This window comes from Labrus mixtus, chromosome 11 (genome assembly GCF_963584025.1).
Source record: "Labrus mixtus chromosome 11, fLabMix1.1, whole genome shotgun sequence".
In the NCBI taxonomy this organism is placed as follows: domain Eukaryota; kingdom Metazoa; phylum Chordata; class Actinopteri; order Labriformes; family Labridae; genus Labrus; species Labrus mixtus.
The window spans coordinates 15,628,335-15,656,066 of NC_083622.1; the positions used below are offsets into that span (position 1 = coordinate 15,628,335).

The 27,732-nt window shown below is 44.2% G+C and overlaps 2 protein-coding genes across 2 annotated transcripts in view; one reads left to right on the forward strand and one right to left on the reverse strand.

Moving 5' to 3' along the window:
* Positions 1 to 76: 76 nt before the first annotated feature.
* Positions 77 to 7,223, forward strand: znf526 (zinc finger protein 526). Its single transcript, XM_061049200.1, has 8 exons — positions 77 to 412; positions 920 to 1,254; positions 1,385 to 1,554; positions 3,002 to 3,097; positions 3,196 to 3,965; positions 4,058 to 4,193; positions 4,273 to 5,898; positions 6,104 to 7,223. Exons 2-8 carry the CDS (start codon positions 957 to 959, stop codon positions 6,269 to 6,271), a joined length of 3,264 nt encoding a protein of 1,087 aa, XP_060905183.1. The 5' UTR covers positions 77 to 412; positions 920 to 956; the 3' UTR covers positions 6,272 to 7,223.
* Positions 6,846 to 27,732, reverse strand: part of cicb (capicua transcriptional repressor b) — a 38,662-nt gene continuing 17,775 nt past the window's right edge. Inside the window, exons 3-21 of the mRNA XM_061049181.1 lie at positions 21,130 to 21,279; positions 20,840 to 21,014; positions 20,195 to 20,306; positions 19,916 to 20,098; positions 19,699 to 19,831; positions 19,398 to 19,576; positions 18,908 to 19,046; positions 18,539 to 18,636; positions 17,426 to 18,437; positions 16,719 to 16,858; positions 16,399 to 16,553; positions 14,126 to 14,316; positions 11,125 to 11,595; positions 10,653 to 11,032; positions 10,396 to 10,553; positions 10,140 to 10,291; positions 9,746 to 9,880; positions 9,028 to 9,159; positions 6,846 to 8,940 (exon numbers count right to left, since the gene is read on the reverse strand). Of these exons, the coding sequence (XP_060905164.1) occupies positions 8,654 to 8,940; positions 9,028 to 9,159; positions 9,746 to 9,880; positions 10,140 to 10,291; positions 10,396 to 10,553; positions 10,653 to 11,032; positions 11,125 to 11,595; positions 14,126 to 14,316; positions 16,399 to 16,553; positions 16,719 to 16,858; positions 17,426 to 18,437; positions 18,539 to 18,636; positions 18,908 to 19,046; positions 19,398 to 19,576; positions 19,699 to 19,831; positions 19,916 to 20,098; positions 20,195 to 20,306; positions 20,840 to 21,014; positions 21,130 to 21,279 (4,382 nt within the window). The 3' untranslated portion in view covers positions 6,846 to 8,653. The remainder of the gene's footprint in view (positions 8,941 to 9,027; positions 9,160 to 9,745; positions 9,881 to 10,139; positions 10,292 to 10,395; positions 10,554 to 10,652; positions 11,033 to 11,124; positions 11,596 to 14,125; positions 14,317 to 16,398; positions 16,554 to 16,718; positions 16,859 to 17,425; positions 18,438 to 18,538; positions 18,637 to 18,907; positions 19,047 to 19,397; positions 19,577 to 19,698; positions 19,832 to 19,915; positions 20,099 to 20,194; positions 20,307 to 20,839; positions 21,015 to 21,129; positions 21,280 to 27,732) is intronic.

Below are 27,732 nucleotides of genomic sequence, written 5' to 3' on the forward strand. Positions count from 1 at the left end.
ACTACAATTCCCACAAAAAAGCACACTGTTTGATTGAAAGTCAGTCTGGCCAATCACAGGTGGTGAAATGTGCGAGGCTACCGCATTGGGCGGGTCTCCATATCACAAGAATGGAGTCGATCGGCGGGCAAACGTTTCATTACACGCTTTGAAATGAAATTTCCGACGGGCAGTTTTTAATTATTTCATTTCCCTGCCGCCGATGATGACCAGATACTATGAAAGGCCACTGGCTTGTGTAAATTTAAGGACCACACGAGGGGATGTCCAACAAGAGTAAATGTGAGGTGAGGATAAAGAAGGGCCCGCCGTCGTAGCCGTACAGCTTCGGGGAAAAGTGGGTAGCGCCGCCTGACGGACCGCCCGACGAACCGGGGAGCCGCCGTCAGGAAACCGCGGTGCCGAGAAACAGGTCAGCAATATCGGAGGGAGCGCCGCCAACAGCTCTCCATATGCCATCACACACTGTAAACAAAGATATTAATCACATTTGGGGAGAGATCAGGCGATGATTAGTGAGGCCCTTTGGTTGGTGGTCGTTTTATTAGCCATAGCATTTGTATGGCTAACGACTGAAATTGCGATGTTTTTTTCCCGCGGGATTTTGTCATATTGTCTCTGTAAACAGCTTGTTTTCTTTACATAGCGAACCATTTATAGTAGAACTTGACGGGAAAATAATGTTGCTGTTCTGAAATACTGAACCCACATACATATTATTTTAGGTCTACTACAAAACTGCTCATGGATATATTGGAAAAGCTAAGGGTTAGATGTTATGTAGCATATGTATGTTTGTTTTCCACAGGTGTAATCTTATACTGGGCGTCTGTTTGACTATTCATTCTTTAGAAACAGCAATGAAGTTTCTGTTTAACTCTCACACCTCATCTTATGTCCCTCCCCTTTAATGATACAGCTGACACGAGACTATACACTTGCACCCTTGTATCAGCATGGCTGAGCAACAGCAGGAGGCAGAGGATGTGTATGTGGAGCACCAGTATATGTGCAGTGAGTGCCATCAGCTCTTCAACACCCTTGAGGATGTGCTGATCCACCAGCAGATCCACACTGGCCAGGAGGGGGAAGGGGATGTCGGGGAGGCCATGACCATCCATAGTGTCCATGAGATGGGGCAGACACAACAGTACCAGTGTCTGGAGTGCGGGGCCCTCCTTGTGAACCCAGAGGAGCTGCTGCAGCACCAGGAGATGCACATGAGGGAGGCAGGGATGGAGTTGGAGCAGCAAGGTAAGATATTGGATGGATATGTGAGGAAGAAACAGTGCGTGGAGAACTTGCAAGTTTGCTTTGTGTATATACAAGTCTGCTCACGGTACTATTTTGTTGAAACTGGTTGATGGATTTGACTGATCCACAGGGCTGTGTGAGGTTTTGGAAGCGGAGGAAGTAGGATCGGAGTCTCAGGTGTCAGGGCCTGTCCAGTACCAGTGTCTTGACTGTCTGGCTCTGTTTGACTCACCTGACACCTGGCTAGAGCACAGACGCACCCACAGCAGGAGCAGCACACACAGTAATACAGAGACCATGGTAAGGGACCAAACACTGCACAGACACCATGGATGTATTTATCTTAATAGTAACTGAAATGTAGTTATTTTTTACACCTGGAAAGTATCTGAATAGAATACTTTGTATAATCCCCCAAATGATTGATTAGTAGAAAATGACAAGTGCAGAAGTCTAAATTTAGCTTTTCCGTTTAAATAAGTTGCTTCCATATTTAATAGTAAAGAGGTAAATTATGTCGGCCAAATTGCTACTAGATTGTGTTTGCTAATACAGTCGTTAATGATCTTATGTGTTGTCAAACTGCAGGGATTTTATAATATTGGGTCAAATCATCTCACTGCACAGGAGTTGGCAAACATTTGTAATATTGGTGACAGCAGCACCTTATATTGTGCTGAGTCATCCATTTGCGTATTGGTTAGTCCTTTCCAAAAAAAATATATGACAGTTGTCAAAAGCAAAATAAGTTAGTGAAATATTTTTAGACAAATTCTCCCTGAATCACTTGCTTGTGGGCAGAAAGATTTCTCATCACTCTGACATGGCAATCGTTTCATATGGGTCAGACTCATATACGCTAGACTGCATTCAGATTGCTTCAAAGTGAAACATTTGTCTTGTGGATTATGATTCGGGTTGTGTAGGCCAGCACAGACCTGTAGTGTTGCTGCAGCTGCTCTGTAATTGTAGAAAACAGTAGTTGTGATGTGTCACAGCAGACATCACGTCTCCTAAACACCAGATGACTGACTAAAAGAGAGATCTCCATCAAACATTGCTTGTTCATGTACTTATTCATCTGTTGACTTACTTACTTAATATGCCTTACTGAATACAAAAATAGACTTAAAGGTCGAGTCAGTGGAAATGTTCATTGCAGCTTGTAAACACAACATTCAAACTCGGCCCTTCCTCCCAGACTCATCGCCACCAGAGGCGCCCGCCCTCTGCAGGATTAAGTGCATGTACGTAAACCGCAAGCTACCTGAGAAAAGGGCTATTACATCTGTAATGGAGAAGCCGATAATCAAGCATGCTATCACACGCTAACTGCCGGCGTTCGACACCTGCTTGTCCCACAGAAAGCAGGCCAACTCTGCTTCCACGGGTGAAAGTCAACCAAAGGTTCACCCTCATTTTGGAACGAGCTGTATTCGCGTGCCGTTTCTCCTCACTGGGATTATGTTTTCTCTTCTTTGCCGCTGCGTCCGCATACGTCATGTTTGCCGGTTTGACTCGCTGAATTGTATCACTCCCAAACTCACCTGCCTGCTGTCAATTGGCGGGGGAAATACACCTGCTCCCCACCAGGAAACGTCCCAACTCAAACAAAACAAAACATCAAAAAAACTGGCAGAGGACAGAGTATCTGCAGAAAAAGACACCACCATTAATGCATGTCGGCTCATAAGTGATGATTTAGTGGCATTACTCTTGTATAATTTGTTTTGGTCTCTTGCAACAGGAGTATGTGCTACAGCCTGATGGCACCGTCACTCCTCTAAACAGTATGCAGAACTACGTACTAAGTGAGCAGCAGGCTGGGGAGATCTTAGCACAGGTACTCACAACAAAGAAACAGATTTAACACCTACATGGTGGGTGTAAGATATTTCTATATTAAAAGTCATTTTCTTTACATTTTGGTGTATTTTCCAGGTACTTGCCCAGCAGCAACAACAACAGAAAAAAAGGCAATCCGTCCCCAAGCTTGCACCCTCTCGTTCCGCCTTGCTGCCTCCAGTGACAGCCACCCCAGGCTCGGCCACCATGCACCTGCAGATCCTGACAGCTCAGGCTCTGGCCGATAACTCCAACAGCTCAAGTCAGCGTCGCTCCAAGCTGCCCCCTCTGCTTCCCGCCATGGCCAGACATTCTGCTGCAAAGCTGGGGGTCCTGGAAAACGGTGTCCAGAGACTTGAGTTAAGGTTGGCCCCCGGCGTCCAGGGCGACGCCCAGCAGCAGCAAACGGAGGTGGTGGTCATCCACCCTTACGAGTGCTCTGAGTGCTCCCTTCTCTTCCAGACTCCAGAGGACTTCCTCCAGCACCAGGGGGAGCACTTCCTGGGCCAGGACAAAGAAAGCGGAGAGCCAGGCGTCATGGGGGGCTTTGAGGAGGTGCGAGGGAAGGAGGAGACAATGGAGAGGGTGGAGGACATCCGGGTCAGAGTAGCAGAGAAGAGAGCAACGGCCTGGGCAAGACCCCAACAGTGTGAGCTCTGCAACCGCACCTTCACATCTGTTAACCGACTCGCTGCTCACAAGCGTGTGCATGAGCAGGGAACGCATGAATGTCCAGAGTGTGGCAAGGTGTTCAAGAAGGCTACATCCCTGCAGACACACATGCGCACGCACTCCGGGGTAGCCAGGTACCTGTGTGTGGACTGTGGCAACGGCTTCACTACTGAGATGACTCTTATCATGCACAGGTAAAAGACTCGCCAGCTGCAGAACAACAGTTAGAGAGTGACAGCTGATGTGAACTTTGATCCTCTTCCATCTTTCTCTTGATATCTTGCAGGAAGTCCCACACTGCAGACCCGCTTCACAAGTGTCAGTTCTGCAACAAAACCTTCACCAACATGACCAAGTACCTCTACCACCGTAGAACCCACCTCAACCGTGATCCATCAGGCACATCTGCCCCCGTCTCAACGGTATGAACATTTTCCAGATTTCCACAACCTGAATTTTGTATAATGTTTCAGTTAGAGTTACGCCTGTTTTCTCCTCTAGGTCTCAGCTCCAAGAAGAGCATCTCTCTCTGCCCTCGCTATTCTACAGAGAGCAAGAGAGAAGAAGAATTCCCAGACTGCTGAGGTCAACATTAACCTGCTGGCCCCTCTCACCGAGGACGAGATGGAAAAACTGGGAGAAGATCCGGTACAAAGCTCTCAGAGCAAAGAGGGAGGAGGTGAAGAGGAGCAGCAGACTGAGGAGGACACCATGGAGTTGTCTGCTCCACCTGAAGTCAACACTCAAGACCCCAAGCAGGTGGAGGATGCCCCCAAATCGGTTTCAGCTACAGACTCTGCTTCCCTGGAAAACACAGGTGTAGGAGGTACTCCTGGCCCTGCTGACTCAGCAGAAGTGGCTCCAGCTGCATCAGACAAAGGATCTTTTTCTTGTCGTTCGTGCTCTAAAACCTTCCCCTCCCAGCTTCAGCTAGTCCACCATCGAAGGAAGTCCCATGTCACAGAGCGAACCTTTGTCTGCGGCATCTGTGGTAAGTCCTTCAAGAAGCAGATCCACGTACGCAACCACATCCGCACTCACACTGGCGAGCGGCCCTTTCAGTGTTCTGACTGCGGCAAAACCTTCTCATCTCTGGCCAACCTGATGAGGCACAACCTCGTCCACTCGGGTGTGCGACCTTACCGCTGTGACGTCTGCCACCGCTCCTTCTCTCAGTCCTCCAATCTACGTCAGCACAGTCTGCTGCACTCAAACTCTAAGGCACTGAGCTGCCAGGACTGCCCCGCCACCTTCCGCTGGCCCACCAAGTTAGCAGCACATCGCTACACCCAACATCCAGGGGCCCCGGCCCCTTTCCCATGTCCTCACTGTGAGACCGGCTTCCTGACAAGAAGGCAGAGAGACAGCCACTGTCTGGAGCAACACCCCACACAGATGCAGACAGGTAAAGGCACACACATGGAAAAAGAGACATTAAGTCAGTCCGAGGTGGGAAAAGATTTGACCTCAGAGCCCTCCACTTCAACGCCACAGGAGACAGAATCCGGGGATTCAGCCACTCTCTTGCGAGGAGGTCTAGATTGCAACATTTGTGGGAAGAAGCTCAATTCTCCTGCCAATCTGCGACTTCACAGACTTAGTCACTTTGCCCTAGGCCCCGGGCGGCCACGCTGCACTACAGGGAAGCGGCCCAAAGCCTATCAATGTACCATTTGTGGCAAACTGTTTGTGTCTTCTTCAGGAGTGGTACTTCACCAGCGAGTCCACACCGGCGAGCGCCCCTTCCCCTGCCAAGTATGCGGCAAGCGTTTCCGTCAGAACACGCACCTCCGCGAGCACTTACGCACACACTCGGGCGAGCGGCCATTCCGCTGTGAGATCTGCGGAAAGGGTTTCATCCAGAGTATGCACCTGGCTGAACACCGCCGGACACACACGGGAGAACGGCCGCACGTGTGTCCACAGTGTGGCAAAGCCTTCAAGACCTTTTCCAACCTGAGGAACCACAAGAAAACCCACGCACGGCAGCAAAGGCTGGATGAACAGGCTGCTGGCAAGGCTGCCATGGAGACCAGCACTGCTGTGGCTGTGGTTGATGCTTCGGTGGTGCAAGTAGCTAATGGGCAGCCTCAGGTGATCCAGATCCAAGCCTCAGATCTTCAGCAGGTTAGAATTGATCTCAAAGTCCCCTCATACTTAAAAATGCTGACATTGAAAGGTTACACATGAAACTAGCATGAGCGAACATTAAGGGTTAACATTAATTCATGTTATTGAAGGATGACATGTAATCAGCACCTGGAAATGGGTCTGTGTATCCAGTCTCTCCTGTTAGTTAAAGTAATCCTGAGCTCTGTTTCCTTCCTCTTAGGGACAGGGCACCCCTACCATCATGTGTAATGAGTTTGGCGAGACCATAGCAATCATTGAGACCAGTGAGGGCGGAGCACTCCCTCTGGAGCAGGCCTTGGAGATCTATCACACAGCTTTGGAGAACGGCCTCGCCATGGACACTCTGGACGGACTGCAGATCCTCTGAGGACGATTTTCTTTTCTGTTGCTGAATTTGAAGATGGTACATGTCTTAACACTGCCTGAAACTAAGTGTTCAGTAATGATTAACTGGAACTGAATAATTAAGTACTGGACATATTTAGTTCACCAAACAGGCCAAAGTAATTTGACTTCCCTCTTTTACAAAGCTAACAGGGATCAGTATTAAATTTTATTGAAATTATTCTTTCTAAATGTATAGATATGGGATTCATCAGGAGTAAGGACCATTGGTTGTGCCTCAGAACATATTTGTATGATTGATTTTTATCATTTATATGATTTGGATGTGATTTTTTTTTTCCTGTTCAAAGGCTCTGTTGGCTGAAGAAGTATCCTGTTGTAAATATGTGATCAATAAATGTTTTTTTTTTTCAAGATGATTTAAAATTGGTACCACGGGATCTGGTTCAACATAATACATGTAAACTCCTGTGTACTTACAATCCACCTCATGCACTTCAGATGTTCATTGGCTGCTAGTGAACAAACATTTGAACAACAGTCTCGATTGTATGTGCAAAAGAAAACGATAAATATTCACATTGCCAGCGATGAGATCACTTTAATTGAACATCTATTTTTATTTGCATACTGAAAGTTACAGATACAAACTTAAATTATTCATAGAAATTCCTCTCTTGTTTGCTGGAACAGCAGAACAAGGAGCTCAACACAAACATTAATAGCCATATTTATTGTCGTTTTTTCCTTTTCAGTTGTTTTACTTCTGGCAATGGTTGTCTGTAAAGTCGACAGATTTTTCCTTATCAATAATATAATGAGTCTTCTGACTCTACAGTAATTATTTACAATACAACCAAGTCTTGCACAAAGACAACCAGTATAAGATCCTACCAGCTCTTGTTTAATTCTTAAGCCTCCCCTCACTTCCCCAAGGTTTCTCTCCGCCTGTCTAAAAAGTCTGGAGAGAGAAATAAAGTGACAGAGAGGAAGGAGTGAAGAAAAAGGTGGAGGAAGGAGATGTACAAGTGTTGATAGTATAGAATCAAACTAAGCGAGGGACAAGCATACGGGGTGGTCTTAAACAAACATACGGCTTCTTACAGTTGAAATAATATAAAAAAAGGTCCACATTGTGTTCGTCCTCTTTGAAATGAAGAATAAAAATGAACTGCACCGCAGATCCTTGCTGAGGTGAGAGGCCAGTCAAGGGAAGACTACAATAGAGGAACTGTACAGGTGTGGAGCAGTGTCTCACCTGCCTCCAAAATAAAAATGTAAAAAAAAAAAATATAGCACAAGAAATCAACAGCTGGCAGAAATGTAGGACACATCTGCTAGCAACAAAAACAAAGGGGCCAGGGTTCACTGCAATGCTATGAGGAGTAATAATAATACTAATAATAACCATCAGAATAGTACAACAACAAACTTAATATGATAATGTTAAATACAAATCAAATCCTTTAAAAAAGTTAATAAAACTGCTTGGCAACAGAGGATTAAGGCTTGAATCAGCCTGACCTCTACAACTAGGAGCCATGATGTGCCGGTTGACTCTGACCCTCCTCCGTCCTTCATGGCTAACAAATGAGAGGCACAGGAATGCTTGGTTCCTACCTACTGGCATGTGCTAGGGTCAGTCGCAAGAAGGGAGGACTTGGCCAGACAGGTAACTGCAGGAATGATGGCACTGCCAGAAGTCCACTAATGTTAAGTCACTCCCCGTAGACCTCCCCTGAAGTTCCACACGTCAGAAATAAAAAGGAGAGACAAATCTTTCCAGGTCCAAAGGAACAAGTTCTCGTCAATTCAAATTGTTTCTGGCTTTTGAGGGCCCAGCCCCCTATGTCATCAGAAACATTTTCAAGCATACAACAGTTGAGTCTACATACAGCTTGCTTTAAGCTGAGAACTGCTTTTAAACCATATCAATAACAAATATTAAAACATTTAATGTCCTTAATTAAAACTGCTGACTTCATCCTCTCTGAACGTTGCTCGGTCCAAAACGAGAATTCTTTCTTCTTCATGGCGAATGATTGCAGCTGTACACAATGGTCCTTTCACTGGCATTGATTTGAGATTTCTCCAAGTTAGTTAATACAGAGTGCTAATTCAAGTGTGAAATTCAAACATTTGCAGGGTGTATGTGTTTATGTTTTGTGGTAGTTTTTGTGCCACTGGTTTTTAAGGTTTCTTTTTTTTGGTATGAGGGTCACACATTACAAGATAAAAGTCCCAGCATTGCAAACAAACATCTCTCAGTCTCACAGCTTGGCTGCTAAGGAAAGAAAGAAACCAGGATGTGACCAGAGGAGAGTTCAGAGTGGGGATAAAATGTATCTTTTAAAAGCATTTAGGGGGTGCAAAGGTGTGACAGAAGCTGATCAGTCAGCATCCCTCATCTAGAGGAGTCTTGTGAGTCACGCGGATCCTCAGGGCTCCCCTCAAGCCCCTGATCCACTTCATCGTCCTGCAGGTCCCCAACACCTCTCACAGATCCCTCTCCTGGCTGGCAGCCAGAGGGTCCAGGGAGACCAGCTGAGTCAGGAATGCCAAAACCAGGGGCATCGGATGGAGTAGCTGTCTGCATGATCTTCTGTCGTACCTCCCGGATCTTCAGCTGCAGACAGACTTTGGTTGGAAAAATATCGGAGTATCTTGTCTGGAAGGCTGCAGTGGCTTGAGCTGGAAACAAGACGACAGGACACCAGTAAATACCTGGAAGACTCATCCTGAACATGCTGTTACACATAATGTGTTTGTGTTTTATACCAGATGGAAAGAAGCCCTGCTCCTGAAACAGCTGCATGACCAGTGCCCTCCTCTGGTCCAGGGTTCGTCTCAGGGAGGAGTATGGCACCTTGTCAAACTCCAGTTCTGCTAGGATGTCTTCTCCATCTGTGGCTGGGAAAGAGATAATACAAGCCAAGTGGTTTAGTCTTTAGAAAACAAGTTCAAATAATATTTATGAAGTGCCTCATCATCACCAAAGCCCTTTTCAGAGTGTGTTTCAGCAACAGCGCCTTAACTAAGCTCGTCCTTATATTCACATTGATTCTGTAATGGCGTATTGGTGACCCAGTCATTGAAATGGCGTTCCGGAAGAGAAACATGTAGAGGAACAGCGGAAGCTTCACTACACACACACAGCGCTGTCGTCACCCGCTGACTCTGCCGATCGCATTTCGCCCCTCCTACTCTAACTGTTACTAACTTTGATGGCGGTACAGAGGTGGGATAACTTTGTCCCCCCCATTACACCTCAGTGACAATCATAGTGAAGGTGAGCCGTACCATGGGGTTAAATATTGCACCTTGAACAGGCAGTCTACAAAGGGCTTTCCTATGTGGAAATAATTTGAGATAATTCTTAATAGTCCTAAAACCTTTTTAGGGATTTAAATACTGTATTAAAAATAAAAATAGAAGTTTCCTGCTTGATAATATTTTAAAAATTCACAAAAGGTTTCTTTCCTTCCCTGTGTCTTACCTGCTCGGTCGAAGGTAAAGATGTCTCCCTCACACTTGGCAGCACTTTTAGGAGTGTTTGGCTCGGAGCTGCAGCTTGAGCGTCGCCGACTCTTTCTCTTGGGAGAGAGTTGTTCGTCAGTGGCTGAGTCCAAATCTAGAGGCACACAGAAAATAAACTTAAAACCAACAAAACCACTTGAGAATTACATTAAACAAACCTTTATAAAATAAAAATCTAATGTACAGCCTTTGTTTAACATAGAGTTTAAAACCATGTCAAGGAACAACTTATTTCATAGAGCAGGAATGTGCTATTTGCCAAATGCTAACATTCTCATGAAAATCAAAACAACCACCCAACAATACTGTAAATAATTTCTTTCTGTGTCAAATGCAGAGAATGGGAGTGACACCTGTAGAGTTCTTCCTCTTGCGGCGATAGCTGCCCAGGATGGCGCGAGGTGAAGTCGCCAGACTTTGCAGGGTGGGTGAGGGAAGAACTTCCTCAGGCCGAAATTCTGGCAGTTCAGCAAAGCGCTCCTCAAAGTAAACCTCCGACAGCACCCTGCCAGACCAGCAAGCACACACACACAAGACACAGTATACATACGCCGTCCAACAATCATCAGAATAACCTTGGGCAGAAGATTCACAAAGGTGTTAACTCACTTGTCCACAGAGTCAAATGTCTTCTTCAGTGGTGGCGGACGGGATTTGACCTTTTTGGGTGTAGGGGCATCTTTGTCAGTCTGTGGGGGTGGAAGGGCAGAATCTGTAGTTGATGGAAGGGGGGGAGGAGAGGGGGGAAGGGACTCCTTCCATCCAGTCTGTGGAAAAAGTCAGAGCCGTGTTATGTGACAACAAAAACTTTGAAGTTTCTTCTTATGATGTTTGAGCTAAAAAAGCCAATATGTGATTCCTCTCACCTCTTTGGTGGTTGTGCTTTCCCTGCTCCGTGTTTCAGAGGAGTCTGCTGCACTGGAGCCCTCCAGCGGTCTGTCAGAGGAGGGAGGCTCTTCAGCTGGATGTGTTGTTGGAGACCCCGATTGCCCTGCAGGCTCAGGATCAAAAGAGAAATGGCAAGAGGCTGCAGCGTCCCTCTCCTTTCCCGCTCTTGCTCCCGCTCCTTTCTCTCTCCCTATCTCGTTCCCGCTCCCTGTCTCGTTCCCTCTCCTTCTCCCTCTCTCTCCTTTTCCTCGGCCCCCTCCTTCATAGCTGCCCACGGGGATGTTCGCTACCATTGCCTTCACCTTAAGAGGGGTCCTGACTGGAAGCTGGGCTAGTTTGGGTGTACCTGGTGTATTTCCTGAAAAGATAAAGAAAGGGTTTATTATATATGCTAGAAATAACAATGAATTAGAAACCTGTTAAATTAAGTATTTAACAAAAAACAAGTACCAGATGTTTGGATCTGAGGTGGAGGACTGCAGGGCCTTATGGACACAGATGAACCACTGGGAGGTGCCACTGAGCTGCTGGAGATCTGCGACTGCCTCTCCAGTTGTCTTTCAGAGTGCATGAGCAGTTCTGTCTGCCTCTCAGCCTGTCTCTCTGTGTGTCGATCTGCAGGTCTGTCCGGGGGCATGTGTCTGTCTGCCTGTCTGTCTGTATGAAGCTGCGGATGTGGGTGCGTGATTGTTGTTGGGATTGCTGTGTGTTTGGAAAAGATGTGAGGGGAAGCACTGGAGGGGCTGGAGACGGAGTAGACCACGCTGGGGGGTACTGCTGTCATGGAGACCACCCCTGTTGCCATGGTGACGCTAGGGGAAGGAGGGTAGATTGCAGTGACTATCTGGCCGCCAGAGCCTGAAGCAGGGGCTGAGGTGGAAGGTGATGGAGACTGAGCTGTGGCCAGGAGTGGTGGCTGACCTGGATTAAGGAGAATGTCCAAATATCTTTGAGTTGTCAGTTACAATACATTGAGAATTTTATCATGAACATTACAGTAAAATCTGGTGTATAAGATGCACTTTTAATACCTTTTTTTAATCATTTCTCATTTTATCAATACCAGTAGAAAATTCTGAAACACGCGTGGTCATTACCACGAGTGCAGCCGTAACCATCACCCACTGCATGTGATCTGACGTGATTGATAACTCATATTTGCGAGCTGATTGCAAGCTAAGATATATAGCCACACTGGCTGCATGACTTTTTTTTCTCCCTCACAAGGTCATAATCTTGCATTTAAAGAAAACTGTGGTAAATTGTAGTAATTAAATAAATAAACCTTGTGGAGTTCTCTTTTGATTGAAAGACTCCTTTATTAAAATGAAATCAAAAGTCCGTGGCACACTGAAAATAACTTTCCTTTGGTTCGCTCAGAACATGGACTTTTGATTTCATTTTGGTGGTGTGTTCTTGCAACCGTGTGCACCTGAGAACGTGTTTAGACTGGGCACGGGGGAACCATTTGGCCATTTAGATTGTCCTTTATTAAAGTTAACCAGTGACCTGCAGAGGTGGGCAGCACAACTCGCGGGCTGTGGGTCTGTACTTCACAACTTTCAGCGTAGGCTGAGAACTCAACTCCCGTAATGTAGGTTAAACCTTTTTTCTCTGTGAAGCCCCCCAAAACAGATTTAGCGTTTTATATACCGCTGTGACTTATATTCCAGATTTGACGGTCCTTTTTTATTGTCGGCCTTTTTTCAAAAGTGGTGACAAAGATCTGTCTTTGCTGTTATCCTCTTACTTGACTATTACTTCAGTCATAATGTCAGAGTGAAGCAATTGGTTGAAATAATATCAGATCTGTAACTAGTGACCAGCAGATTGGGTTAAACAGAGGAGTTTGCATTCAGTCAAAAGACAAATCCACATATTCACATGGACATTTTTCTCTGACATCATTCTCAAGGTGGGAAGTTAAGATGCTGTTATTATGTTGTAACGCTGTGTTTGAGGGTTACAAGCCATTTAAACTTTCGAAAACTGAAAGAGGGTCATGAATTCATCACTTTTCGATTGAGCCGCAACTGAAAAGACAACAGATAGCAGGAAATCTATTTATGTCAATAGTACTGACAGCTAGCACAGGTTAGCCATTGTCTAACAGTGTCATTTAAAATATTTTGTTCTAATTTGAAACACAAACCTTTAGTAATTTTACCATCCATTGTGTATTAAAGGTCCCATATTATGCCTTTTCTGGTTTTATTTGCCCTTTAGTGTGTTTTCCAAGTGTCCTGTGCATGTTTAGTCACATCTATGTGCAAAAATTCAAAGTCTGCGGAAACGCGGCTTCTCCTACGTCCTCCTGTTAGCTGTAGCATTAGCCACATGTATCGCTCAGTTCTAGCCCCCCTCGATAAAAATTTGTCAGTGCGGCGTCATTGTCAGTGTGAGATCACTGATCTAAGTCCATTGGCTCGTTGTGGCAAGCCCTGCAGTTCATGTTTAAATTTCCGAGTAGCGTGCTGAGCAACTGACCAATAACGACAGAACGGCTCGGCAGACCAATCAGAGCAGACTTGGCCCACGTGGGGTCTAACAGTGGGGGCTCAACAGAGCGCAGCTGACGGACTCAGAGCGTAGAGGGAGCAAGGAGGAGCAGTACATGAAAACAGACACTTTTTTTTCGGACTTTATCTATTGTGAACGTACAAAAGTAGGTACATAGATTAAATATACGAACCCTAAAAAGGGCATAGTGTGGGCTCTTTAAGTTGTTAATCAAATGGGGAGTAGTGATAGGATAACCGTTTGGCAGCTTTGCCCTGTACACTGGAGTACAACATTATAACAGCCTTTGAGCTAGGATAGAAAAGCTGTATGTGATTATGGTGAATTGTAGACAGCTATTTCAACTGAGGGACCCGTGTTTCAGTATTGTTTGTTAGTTCTAAAGGCTTAGTGGAAACACAGAGCTATATTGCTTAATTTTCTTTCATTTCATGCAAGAATTAATCTGAGGTCTAAGGCATTTTTTTTAGAATGTAACTGAGGGTAGTGCTGAGGGTGTGCTTTCATCTGTCATTATGTACGGTTCTGCCTGGTGCGGGACAAGACATGCAGAATATTCTAAAGCAATATTACGCTGAAATAATTCTAAGCAGATTTAGTGCATATACAGTTGTGTGTTTAAATGTATTAAATGGAAAGAATGAAGTATACTCAAAGCAGACTGTATGCATAGTTTGATGTTTGTTTCTACTACAACTCAATGTCTAAGGTTTTTTCTCATGACCTTAAAGCTGAAAGGAGAAAAAAAAACACAATGGAAAATGATATCTGTGGTTTAAGTTTGGAATAATTAAAAATGTATCCAGGGCCCAATATTTTGTTGGATTTGTCACACAGGGCTGTTCTTTGTCGACCACTGTTGTATAACATAAACAACACAAAACTGGCACATAAAGAAAAGAATCAAGACGTTCCTCTCCACAGTACTGACCTGCAATCAGCGGCTGAACCAGTGTCTGTCCAGGTGGTGCAATAGCTGTGAACCCAAGTGTTGCTAGGGGCGATGGGACATATGCAGATCCAGTCACTGGCAGGGCTTGCTGGGTGGTGGAGGAGCCTGTTGTCGTGGAGACCAGAGGCAGAGTGGATGGGACCCCTGGAGTGGACTGGACGTAGGTGATCCTGGATGGTAGATAAAAAGAAAAGTGGCGATTAGAAATAAAAATGTAAAAAGGGAGAGGGAAGAAGGAAAGGTGACATTTCTGTGATGAAAATGTCAACTGCAGGAGAGGTGACAGGATGTGTTGAGGTACAACAATGAGCCAGGACAGGAAAAGAGGGAACAGAGACGTGATTAGAAAGAAAGAGGAAGACAAAAAAAGAAGTGCTGCAGTGAGGGTCAGAGGGTGAGTGTACATCACAGCGAGCAGCACAGGATGACTAGTGCTGTTTGTGTGTATGTGTGTGTGCTAGGAGTTAAGAGGTAGTGTGGGGGTGGCAGGCAGAGCCAACTAGGGCCACCAGCAGCATGACTAACACATCCAGAATAGAGCTGCACTGCTACAGCTGCACCCCTGCCGGAGTTTTTGTTTCTGCTATTGTCTGCTCACTATGCTTTAGGAAATGTGGAAGTCCCTGGCATACGAGACAATACAACAAACTTATACAAAGTGTAATTTGTGTCATCTTTTTAATCTCAGTTACTTAAAACCATAAAGTACAAGAAAATACTAAATGAATTACAGTTATCAGAAAAAAAGCTATCAGTTGATATAATCTGCTTTAACATGGAATTTTGATCCCTCAATTAAAAACAATGGAAGTCATCCAGAAATGTAAGTGCCTTCTTAAAATCACTGAAAATCAGGCCTTCTTCCAAAGTATTGAATCCGTCTGAAAAGGTTGAATAAACTGTTTTCAAATACTACATTTGTTGTGTACACTCCTCTTCTATTTGCGTTGTACTTTGGGCTGAGTGCATTATTTTTTGTGAATGCTTACCTAATTGATTTAGGTCTAAAGATGGTTGAAGGGGAGATATCTATGCTAAGTGATGTTAGCTATTTTTCCCAGACTCTGAATCACTGCAGGTCCCATGAGTGCGGTCTACCATTTAGTTAGTTTAGAGTAGTTTTTCTTTCTTTGTTTTTCTTCTTTTTTTTTTGAGGGGGGGGCTTAAATAGGGAGCATAGCAGTAACCCAATGATAGGGCTTATAATATTTATTCTCTAGTATACACACTGCAGCCACAATTTATTTCCGAAGCACAATGTGAATCATTTCATTGAGGTTGCATCCATATCTAACCAAACTATCTCAAGAACATAATACATGGAGTCAATCTTTCAAACAGATCTTAATGTTGTACAAACAACTTAACCAAGAGCAAGACTTTACAGTAGAGCTTATAAGCATGGCATTGGCATTCTTTGACTTCACAATCTACCTTACTCCTGCACTCTGATGATTTTACATTTCAGAACCACACAAACAACTTAGCCTTCCCAATTAAGCATTTAAATAGAAAACTGCAAAAACTGATACATTACTTAAGTCCTACCCCTCTGTAAAAGGTGAATGGACTTTTGCTTTTCTAGTCTTATGACTACTCATGACTACTACGCACTTTTACATTACATGTCTCATTCACACCACATTCACATGGCAGAAGCTGATATGTAAAGTGACCATCAGTGTTAACTAATCCCATTAATGCATATTAACACACTGATGGCGTAGCAGTGAGAGCACCTACAGGAGATGGGAATTGAACCTTCCTTTCCACTGATCCACAGCCACCCCACAGTGTCTATGTTGCTGTTTAAATGTAAAACATTTTACTAAATTTGATGTTTTTTCGTATAAAAACAACAAAATGCAGATTTCATCGAAAATAGATTTACAGGGAGAAGTGAATGCCTGAACGAGCACGGTGGTTTGTCCAATAAAAATATAAAAGGGAGCCAAAAAGGCAATGAGGGGAATTCAACAGATGATTCAGAATAACTATTGTGCACTCTTGGTTTAGTTTTTACTTATCAAAGTGATGACATTAACCACCTCAGCAAATACTTTAAGTTCACAGTTGCTAGTAAAGGCATCTGACACATTATTCCTGTTTTGGTCCATGTATAGAGCTGCCCAGTTGTTATTAAGTTAGCAGTGAATGCCCTGGGGCACAATGACAAAAACAAAGGTTGATGTGGGTAAAAAAGGCACAAGATCCATATTTATTCTTTGATCGTTTTTTGATGGTTTTCCTACCTGGTAGGTGCTGGTGGCAGGAGTACAGCCTGGGAGGGGGCTGATCCTGGGGCCACCACAGCAGCAGTTCCCACAGGGAATGGGCTGGCAGGATGGACGGCTCCACCCTGAGGCAGCTGTGATTGGACAACAGGCATGGGGGCTATCTGGATGATCTTGGGAGGCAGTAAAAAGAGGAAGCCATAAAGAAACAAAAATGACAAATTCAATTATGTAAGAATGGGAAGTGAAAGTGGTGAGCTCATGGTTTTCTTCTTAGTGCTACAAACAATAAGGAAAGAAGTTCTCATTTAGCTTCCCCAGTGAAGGTGCTGACTGACCTTGCTTCCCGCCTGAGCACCATTCTGGACAGGAAGAGGTGGAGCCACAATCGGAAACTGCTGGGCTTGGGCTGGTGCAGCTCGTACTGTTGCCATGGGAACAAGCATTTTACCCTGGAGGACTGGCGACTGTGTTTGCACTGAGGTAAAAACAGGGACAGTGAATGTAATTGGTATTAGGAGTCACAACAGAATAAGGGTGCACTCACACAAGGCAATCCAAACTGTGCTGAAGCACGTTTGACGCCCAAAGTCAGGCAGTTCATTTGACAAGTGCTGAGAGTGCAGTGAGTGCACTTCCTTGGCCCTGGAACGTTTGGAAGAGGTGCACTTTGGCACGGTACGGTTGCTCATACGCGGGAACGCAAAGTGGACATTACGCAGTCTTAAAAAAGTGTATATGAATTTCAACCAATTTATGCAAACGGAAAATATTCTATTTCCTCACTTGGAGATAAATTCCTGGAGGGTTTTTCCGGTGCACTCCAGCAGCACAACATGTATGTTGATGACATACAGTATGTACTGTGAGGTAACTTTGCTTAGGCCAGGTTGGGCCTGGAGCAGTGTGAGTGTAGGCCAAGAGTGGACTGAAAAAGAGGGACAATCTTGCTTCAGCACGGGGCAACTGGGCTTAGTTTGAGTGCACCATAATAACTATATGTAGCTAAGGCTTTGCCATGACTCAGCTGCTCTGAAACTCTTACCTCTAGTTCCCGGGCTGACCACTCCCACCGCTCCCGATGAATATCCTGTCAGTGACCCTGCACCCTGCTGCTTTCCATTGGCCAGGGACACATGAGTGGGTGGAGCTGTGGGCAGGTTGAAGAAACTGGTTGGCTGGCTTAGCTGTTGAGGTGGACTCTTTGGGTGGGCGCTGGCAGGTAAGGTGGGCAGGATATACTGAACTTGTGTGATGGCCTTGCCCCCAGGGGATGTGAGGGAAGAGGCAGGAAGGAACTGGGGCTGAAGCAGGGATAGAGGCAAGGGACCATTGGTGTGGCTTTGCGTTGCTGAAATAGCAGTGTGGGTGAGCGCATGTTGCTGGGAGGATTGAGGCTGGGAGGAGGGGGTGAAGAGCTGCACAGCAGGTTGAGCAGAGAGAGCTCCTCCTAATACCAAATTAGTCACTACACCACCAGGGCCCACACCTGCAGCTACAGGATTAGGTGATGATGAAGAGTAGTACCCACCCCCTGTGGCAGCAGCCATGCCTCCTGGCCCTGAACCAATCAGGAGTTGTGGTTGCTGGGGAGTCAGGCACCTCCTCTCTGATGGATGGGGGCTTGACGACATGCCTCCATCTCTGGGTTTGCTGGCGATGGGGAGTGGTGTGCTGATAACAGGACGCATAACGTTGGTCACCACTGTAGAGGCCACCCTTACAGTGCCAGTGCCTAGGAATGGGTTTGTTCCACTTGAGCCTACTGATGAGCATGGAGGCCCTCCAGCTGGAGAAGTGGCGATGACTGACTGGCCAGAAGAGAGGGAGAGAGAAAAGGCCTGCACTCCTCCTCCACCCTCACCCCCAAATGTGTCCTTACCCTCCCCCTCTCTTCTTTCCTTCCTTCTGTGATCTGAAAAGCCTCCACCTCCTGACCTCCCCTCATCATAGCGTTTGCTGGTGGGGTAAGAGGACAGAGAGACACTTCTACCATGAGGGGGTTGATGCGAGGAAGAAGATATGGCTGAAGTGCAAATGACTGGAGCAAAAACTCTCTGGAACAAAAAAGAGAAATTGAGATTTTTATTCATGCATATCATTGAGCACAAATGATTGTTAGATTACAGGAGAAAAATGTTGTATTCTGGCCAGTTACCTTCCGATCACTTTCGTCTCCAGAACCGTTCTCACTGTCACTATCAGTCACCCGCTCCTTACACTTGAGGTCTATGGAACTGCTAGGATAAGGGTCCTCTGTGAAGAAGAAAAATACACTACAGCTACACTAGATATTCCAATTTCTTATTCCATCCAAGATAGATTGTACTTTAAGACTAAATCAGCCCTCAATGCCAGTGGTCAAAAACTGGTAGAAAAGGCATCACTGCACACATGATCTGTTTACCATTCAATTAGATCTACAGCTGTCGGAGAGTTGGTCAGTAATACAACTAGCAGTGTAATATCACTTTGATATATCTAATGTAAATGTTGCTTTATCTGTAGAGTAGATCTGGTTTCTCACCGATGACATCATCATCTCCCTCCTCCTCACAGATGACCATGCGCTCCTCGTCACTGGTCATGTCCTCACTGACGCCCCGCTGGGACTGTGACAGGGGTGGGGCATGACTGGAAAACTGACTGCCACCATCTCCACACATCTGAAATAAATATGAGTAAGAGCCTCTGTGGAAAAGATGCCTTAGAAACAAGAATGGTCATGTCCTCTTTTTTTTTTTAATAGTGTGTGTTTTTATAATTACTACATCCCTGGAGTAACATGTCTTCTGTGTATTTGTACTTGTAATGTGTAACATATGGCAAACGTTTAGAATTTTTCCACACACAGAATAATTCTGTTTCATTAACTCATTTTGAGTTAACAAAAACAACAGTACCCACTGCTCATGTCTCCAGCAGAGATAACAGTCTTTCACTTTTATTTAAAATGTGTAGAGTTATACATGAAAATAATTGGTTTTCCATGTCTATGACCTGTGCTCCTCTCTTACTTGTGCCAGTTCTGCCAGAGCCTGTGTATTTCCCCTGTCCACCCGATCAAGGCTGTGCATGGCACTTTGAGAGAAGGCTCGAGGACGGGTAAGTTGGCCCACGTGACCTTCTCCTGTATTCCTTTCAGACACACCCACCAGACCTGGAACAACACTCTTCAGTTCCACAGAATGGGGCTCTATCAGGAAGGCAAAAGAGATGACTATTAAGAGGACAAAGCAGGAATAATACAGTTGATAGCAGATGACCTCAAAATTATGCATTTGTATTTTGTCTACCATGGGAGCTAAGTGAACTAACCTGTGGACTCAGACATGCTCCTTTCTCTGATGTCTTTGCCCCCTGAGACACCACGGCCTTCGGAGCTGGACTTCTTCCTGTCTTTGTTGCACCATTTCCAGTCTGGGTGGGCCTTAAAATGGGCCTCTTTTACCTGAGAACAGGAGGAGTTAGAATCAAGCCACAGAGACACAATATATTTTGTGATTGCTTTTTGGGCTAAAATGCATCTGTGTACCTGGAAGGCTAAATCATGGTACTTCTGTTTCTCCTTGGGTCCCAGAGCATACCACCACTCCCCCAGAATTTTGCTAACTGTCCTATTGTCCTGGTTTGGGTGCCGCTGGTGCACCAGTGCTCTATGGCGCTTACTGAAAATCATAAATGCATTCATGGGTCGTCTGATGTGGTCCTTCTCCCTCTGAAAGACAGAGATATTACATATTATATATTATATTTTTAGTTAAAGGAAAAATTGAGAACTTGGATGTTGCGAAGGAAGTGGTCAAGAGACTACCTTCCCAGGGCTACTCTTATCTCCATCTTTGGGCAGCGCGCTGAGGGACTGAGTGCGTCGCTTTACTGGTGTTGTGGCGAGGGGCTGCTCTGGAACTACTCCTGGGAGGAAGCTGAAAGGAGAAAAAAAAACAGCCCTGTGTTTGTTATCTCAAAAAGATAGTTCTTTGGGAATAAAACACAAATACAGTGAAAGAGAAAAATATATGTATTCTCTGTAATTTCTGTTATTTATCTTAAAGCTGCAAGTGTATCAGATGTAGACACAGCCCAAGTAGTTTAACTCCCATGAGGTACATCAGCAGATTCAGCAGATAGCTCATCCATTTCAATGGCTGACAGCCTGGCCACTGCCTTTCATATAGTGATAGAGCCCGGAGATGGAATGCTTTTGTTCCCATCTGCTTTGTTCTGGCATTGAGCTCTTCTGCCCAAATTAGTGTGAGGATACAGAAAATATCACACTCCCTTGCTGTATGTGTGGGTACACAGTACCACACAGAAAATTGCTGTGAAGGCTGACTTCAACAATACATAACCACTCTTATAAAATGGATTCCAATAAAGACTACATTTGCAGTGTGTTTCTTGATGCTTTAATGGCTTTACGTCTAAAATCACTGTAAAACATTAACTCTGCACTCACGGGTCATCCACATCGCTCTCTGTCTCACTGTCAGGTCTCTCTCTCTCTGCTTCTCCTTTCTCCTTCTCTGGAGGCAGCTCATCAGAAGAGGGGGTAGGCCTGGACAGGGAACCTCTCTCCACAGTTGGGGGTGCCTCTGCAGGCTCTTGTGACAAAGCCGCCACCCCATGACACTCTGAGGAAGAATATCAAAGAAATATTTGCTCAGCAAGGGTAAAAAATGACAGCACATTTGACATAGAGTGCATGTTTAGACATAAGGATGAAGTCAGAAGTATTTCGGTAAGTACCTGACTTCAGACTAGCTGTTTGGGGATGATTGACAGGGTGCTGGCCTTCTCCAGCCTGAGAAGAAGCATCTGATTGGGTGGGTGCCAGGAATGGTACCAATGAATGCCAGGGGAAGACTGGAACTGACCGCGGCTCAACATTGGTCCACACTGCAGAGAAAAAAAAGTATTGTTTAATGGTAACAAATAACACCATGTGATGTCCACTAATTCATAGTATGATTCCCTGCTTACATTTAGAGGAACTAGGTCTTCTTACATTGAGGTAACCAAGATGTTATTTCTTTATTAAGTTAGTAAGGGCCCTTGAGGAAATAAATTCCTTCTCACAGCACCAACTCTACTCATTTTCATAAATAGACTTATGTTGAGATCATTATCATGTGCAGTGAAAGAAACAAATAGTCTAGAATGAGAAATATTTTTATCAATTGGTTTCACAGAAGTTCCTACCTTTCATTTAAGCTACTAGATAAATGCAATCAGATGCCTTGCAGCAGAAGACAAAAATATGAGTGCTTCGAACACTACTAAGATTTCCAGTAATGCCACTGTAGCACACATTCAAACCACATAACTGGTTAAATCAGTCCATCAACAGCAGATGTTAAAAAAGGACTCTGTACTAAATAACAGACTTGACAGAAAACGCTGGTACAATCTAAACCATCATAAATGAACAGGAGACTGAATTAATCTTTGTTTCATTTTATTAAATTAATAATTCTTAAAAGATGTTTCTCTGAATAAAACTTTATACAACAAACTATTTCCTATATAAATCCTTGAAATGTATTTCATTGAACTCATTCAAAAGTTCCTAGTTTTACAACATAACAATTATGACATACTGTTATTTGTGAAAAGACTTGAATTGCACATGAACAGAGAGTGACATGGACTAACCAAACATGCTTAATCCTTGGCGGAGATACTGGGGATTCTCTGATGAGAACATGGTTAAATTAAATCCTTGGTGTTTCTCCCAAAAAGAAAAATGATTTGTCCTTTAAAAAAAAAAATCTCTTCTCTACAACACAAAACTCATAATAAGGTAGGTAAACATCATTAATCCAAAATCCCGAGCTGATGTTGCTTGCAGGCTCAAAGATGACGACAAGTGCACACTGGTGTCTGTATCCGTTTCATCCCTACAGGTTGCAGTCATCAGTCACAATAATCAAACCATCATATGCCTGCATTTTGAGGATTTAAAGATGTGCCAAATAGGATTAATTTTCAGTTCCACTTCGAGTAAGAGAAGAAACGTCTGTCAAGCAGGGTTCATCCCTCTGTATCTCAAAATGCCGCAATCTAATATCGCACACGTAACAATCTAACATCCGTGGACAAAATGTGCGATAAACGATTATAATACAAAACTAAACTTAAGTTAAACATGTAAGATTCAAAAGTGTGAATACGACACAGTAAAGCAACGATTGTAATCGAAGACAAGGTTCCTCCTCCCTTTGGTCTAATTACCCCCGATGCCCTCTTTCCCTGTTTGTTTACATTAATACAGCAGCTTGGTCAAGAAGGGGTTAACAAGGCCTCCAGACCATCCACGGCCTGGATTAAGACATCGACCCGAAAACTACCAAGTCTCTTTGGGCCATGTCTAACCTCGCTCTGTGCGTCAATGCAGCTGCAGACAGGTGGGCTCGGCAGTGATCAAAAAGAAACACACAAAAAGAAAAAAAGCTTTAGGGTATGCTGTAAGCGGGGGAATTATCGATCACTGACTGCACCAAGCGAAGCGATCAAAGCTAAAAAAAAAAAAAAAAAATGTATCGTTTACTTGTGACTCCACTGAAGGGTGGCGTTAAGAATCAGCTTGTTATCGAGAGTGTGCACTGTTTACATAATCACCCTGCTCTGATATTTTGCTGATTCATAAAAAATAAACAACAGTAATCAACATTTAGCTACCTCTGGCAACAACCGGAGCCTCGAGTGCACCACTCCTCCGAAATAGGACCGACCTCCCGGGAACGCCCCTGGTCGTGCACCCGTCGCACACAGACAAGAGGCAAAAAGAAACGCAAATACTCTCATGTCTCAACTACCAAAAGAAAGACGAGCATTTTCAGCTAAAATAACCCGTGAGACCTGTTCGCAACATGAACAAGATACTAACTTGTTTTCTTTAATACCTGACCGCCTGAAAAGCACTATGCACCTGTCTTAACCAAAATCCAAAATCACCTACTGAAGGATGGCGACAAACTTGCGCTTATCCGTGTTTACTACGCAAAAAAAAGCGGATGTCGTTGACGATAAATCTGGTGCATTCATCCATCACCTAGTGTTAACAAGCCCCGCTATCCATCAGATTGGTCATCAAGAGAGCTATCATAACAAACACATTTAGGATCTTAGCTGATTATATGTGCAAAGAACCGCCTCGTATATTCTACCTGGCCAACCTGACGGCTAGCTAGCAGCTGATGAAACTACAACACAGCGATAAAAACGCGACCACGGTGAGGACTCCTAGCTCCGAGAAAAACGGGATGAATCGCTGTTTTTTTTTTTTTGTGTGTATTTTTTTTTCTTCCCCCTCTAAAGCAGCAAACCAGTGGCTTGTTGAAGATGCCAAAAAATAATAGACACGACCCCGACGGGAGTAGAGAGGTACAGTAACGTTACGGTTAAAGCCGTAGGTCCGCGGTCCGTCTGCAGCAGCAGGTTAGCTAGCCTCTCCGTGTGTACGATAAAGGCGAGCGTCCGGTTCGCTTATATTTGTTGTTACGAGTTGGTGTGCTGATCCATAAAAGAAGTCTTCGTGTAGCATCTTCACAGCTATCAGTCCGACTTTCTCATTTAATTTGTGTCTCGTTCTTTTTCTCTTGTAAGCCCTGGCCCTTTCTTTCTCTTCCCTCCCTCTTCCTCTTGTTGTAAACTAGGCTGCTTGCTTCCCCCCCCCCCCCCTGTACTCGCCCCCTCCCCTTCTCGTCCTGTCAACCTCGCCCAGCCTTGTCCCGCCCCTCCTTGGCAAATAATACTCGGCCATTGGCCAAAGCAGCCACCTGTCATTTGCCCGCCGCGAGCCCTGATTGGTCGGTGTGTGCACTGGAATGCCAGTCATATGCAAATGTGGCCGGCTTTAACAAACAGATTTCCAACCTCCTCCAGAATCTGGACATATTTAAGAAATACAAAATGAAGAAAAATATGGCTTTCTATCTAAATTTTTATCGATATATAAACCACAGCAGGGGGCCGAGGGATGCCTCAAAAATATGTATTTTTGTGTTTCTTTAAGTAGGCCCACCCACACTCATGTCATTGGCGCAGGAATCGTAGTAAACCTTGATTGATTCGTCCATCCACGAATCAAAAGCCGACACTCAGATGTAGGCCAACCAATGGCGTAACAGACGTAAGAAGAGATGCCTTCCTCTTATGATCTGCTAAAATTTGAATACCAATACAAGCCTTCCAATGCAGGGAGGCGCTGGTGAGCAGTTTACTTTCTGCTTTCAACGCTGCGTTACATCTTTCTACGTAATCTGCTCAGGAGATGGATGTGATGAGGGCACTGGGGTCAGGAGGACAATGCAACCCAACCCATAAGTGTGCAGGGTCGTCCTATGTGCAACAGTCTTTATGTTAATTCGTTTAAAGTTGTTTTATACAAGCAGAAGGACTGTATTATAAATAAGCATTATTATCTAATAATATATTATAAACAGTTTTTTCTGACAATGCTGCATTTGTGCTTTCAGAAACACAGTTAAACGTAGAAAGGAATGTGATGTAGTTTTCAATAATAAAAAATCCTTTTCAAATCCCCAAACAGTTCCCATCTCTCCATCATGCAAATGTGCCTCCTCCAGACAGGATTTCAAGTGTTCTGATGCAAGGCTCACAGGGAAAGGGAGCGAGGGAGAGAGGGAGAGAGAGGTAAAGAATTGAAAACAGGAGAGTAGGGGTGGTTAGAAAGAGAGGGAAAATGGGTGGAACAGGCTAAGAGTGGAGAGGACTAGAGGGTAAAAATAGATTGAGAGTCATTTTCAGCAGGAGAGGCAGGGAAGGAGAGATGGAGGAGGAGGGTGGGTGGGTGGAGAGAAAACAACTTGTGAAAACAGAACTTCTCTTAAAGGGCAATGGGGGGCCACAGATGGGGGAGGCAGAAAGAGACAAAGCATTTCAAAATGTGTTCAGGTTTAACAACGCTAGGACAGAAAGGTACAGTACTTTAAGAAGAGTCAAGAAAGAAATCACACTTTGCTTAGCTCATCTTCCATGAGACAAACACAATACTAGGAGGGACTTAATTACTCATCACGAGCCTGAGACGGACCAATGAGGTTATGAGAGCCACTGGCAGCTGCCATACTCAGTAGGAAAAAAGGAAAGTTAACCCCTTCCATCATGGGTTACAGCTTTCATATTAAATCACAAAAAGGTCTTGCAACCAAACAAGGGAAAACATATTTACCAAAAAAAAGTTAAATTAAAAAATTTACCAAAAAACACATTTCTGTATTGTGTGGGGTGACTGTGTGTATTTATTTCATGGTGGGGCGTTTCCAGTAAGGGTTCAACTATGAGGCATTAGAAGAAGAGAAATAGAGAGAGAGAGAGAAAAGAGAGAGAGAGAGGGAGAGAGGCAGAGAGCGATTACAGGCTTATCAACTGCACTGAGCTCTCAACAAGTCAATCTAGCAAACAGTGGTAAACTGAAGGAGGATGCCAGCTTTTCTGTTTGAGTGAACGGAAAAGAGGGAGAGAGAGGACAGGGTGGAGAAGATGGATTACTGAGGCTTCTTAGTGGTTTCAACCCTGGGTAAACATTACAAGTCATTAGTAATGAAGAACATCTGACCATTGAGTCAGAGCAGTGATAAGTTTTCATTACTTTTCCTCAGCATGGTTTGAAAAAGACTGAAGGAGATGGATGGACTATCAGGTAGAGATTCATCCATGAATCTATCGATCAATTGAAAACAAAAGTTTTGACCTCTCTTCCAGTCACTTGCAATGCAAAAACCATAAACATAATGATTTGTTGATTTTCTTTTGCCTAAAAGGGACAAAATAGCATGCGATTAATCGCAATGAAAAAAATAATCTATTAATTTCGGACCTTAAGTAACCACGATTGACTATATATTGACAATAAAGTTTTCTAATCTATTCTAGTCTAGTTAATGCTGACAGTCCTTATACGTTTTAAAGTTCTTTTATCAGTATACATACATTGACTGTGATACTATGTTCCCATTAGATTCTATTATTATTTAAAATATTATTTCATGAGATATGTTTTAACTTTTAAATCTGTAAAAAACTTTGGTCAACCTCGGTTGATTAAATTCGCTATATTATTAAGCTGACTTGACACAACAACGGTTTAAGCTGATAAGGATGTTATTTAAAGTTACAAAAATGCATGTGGAGAGAGGTGTGGAAGGCATGAAACCCTGGTTTGAAACCAGAGCAATTTAGAGTTTAGTCATATAGAACCAACATAAACGGTGAAAAAGGAAAGAGTAAGATAAGAGGTGTGAAAAAACAGTAGAAGAGAAATTCCCCTAAGCTGAGCATAACTATCTGTGCCTGCTGCCATGCTGGCTGTGCAGTATCAGTGTGTAGGTGTTCAGCAGCTTTCATTGGCTGTCTCCTCTCACAGACATCATGCTTTTAATGTGCGTATGTATGCATGTCTCTGCCTACCAATTGCATCTGTAAGACAACACTTCATCTCACATAAGAAAGAAACTTTTCCTCCTCATCTTTACCTACACTGGCACCAAGGAGGAGCACCGCTTTAGCTCACTCTCCCATCCCATCTCTCTCATCCCTTAATTCATCTTCCACCCCTGTGCTCGGCGTCTCTCCCTCCCACAACCTGCTATTTGCTCCGTCCAATTATAACTCGATCCACCAGTCCTTCGCAGTTACCATGGCAACAGCTGTGTTGGGCACAGGTCCCCATGTCGCCTGCGGTCACAAGTCTGCAACTGACCATCACCATCTAGTGCATCTAAATAAAGTTCAACAATCATTATACTTTTTAGTTTATGGCCCCCTTAAGCATGGATCTGTAAAATACAAATAGGAGACATTTTGTGACCTGCCTTTTTTTACGGATTTATTCAAGTTTTAGTTCAAACTGAGAGATCAATCGGTTTTAAAAGCAAAAAGGTTGCGAATGTTAAGCCTTCATCAGAGAATATTAAGATTATAATGATTGTTACTGGAATTTGAATAGAGCTCACAAAAATACATTTTACACTTTTAGACATCTGCAGATTCACTGCCGTCCTAACGGTGAATAAATAGCATTAGAGAAAAATTCAAAAAGCACCAACTTCAGACCAGAGTTTGGATACCCTGATCATTTCCCCACTGTGTGAAAGAGCTTGCAATGCAAGTGTATGACCATCTGGGGGCACTACTAGCCTGCAGAAAAATGGCCAGCAGAGCAGAAAACCAGATCAACGACTGTGGAGCAGGAGATGCGAGGAAAGCAGAAGAGGAGAGTGGAGGGAAGGAGAGAGAAAGGAATTCCTAGGTTGTATAAAACTCTTCTCATTCCAAACTTTGGGATGTGAGGAATTAGACTGTGATCTCCCAAGATGAATAGTATGA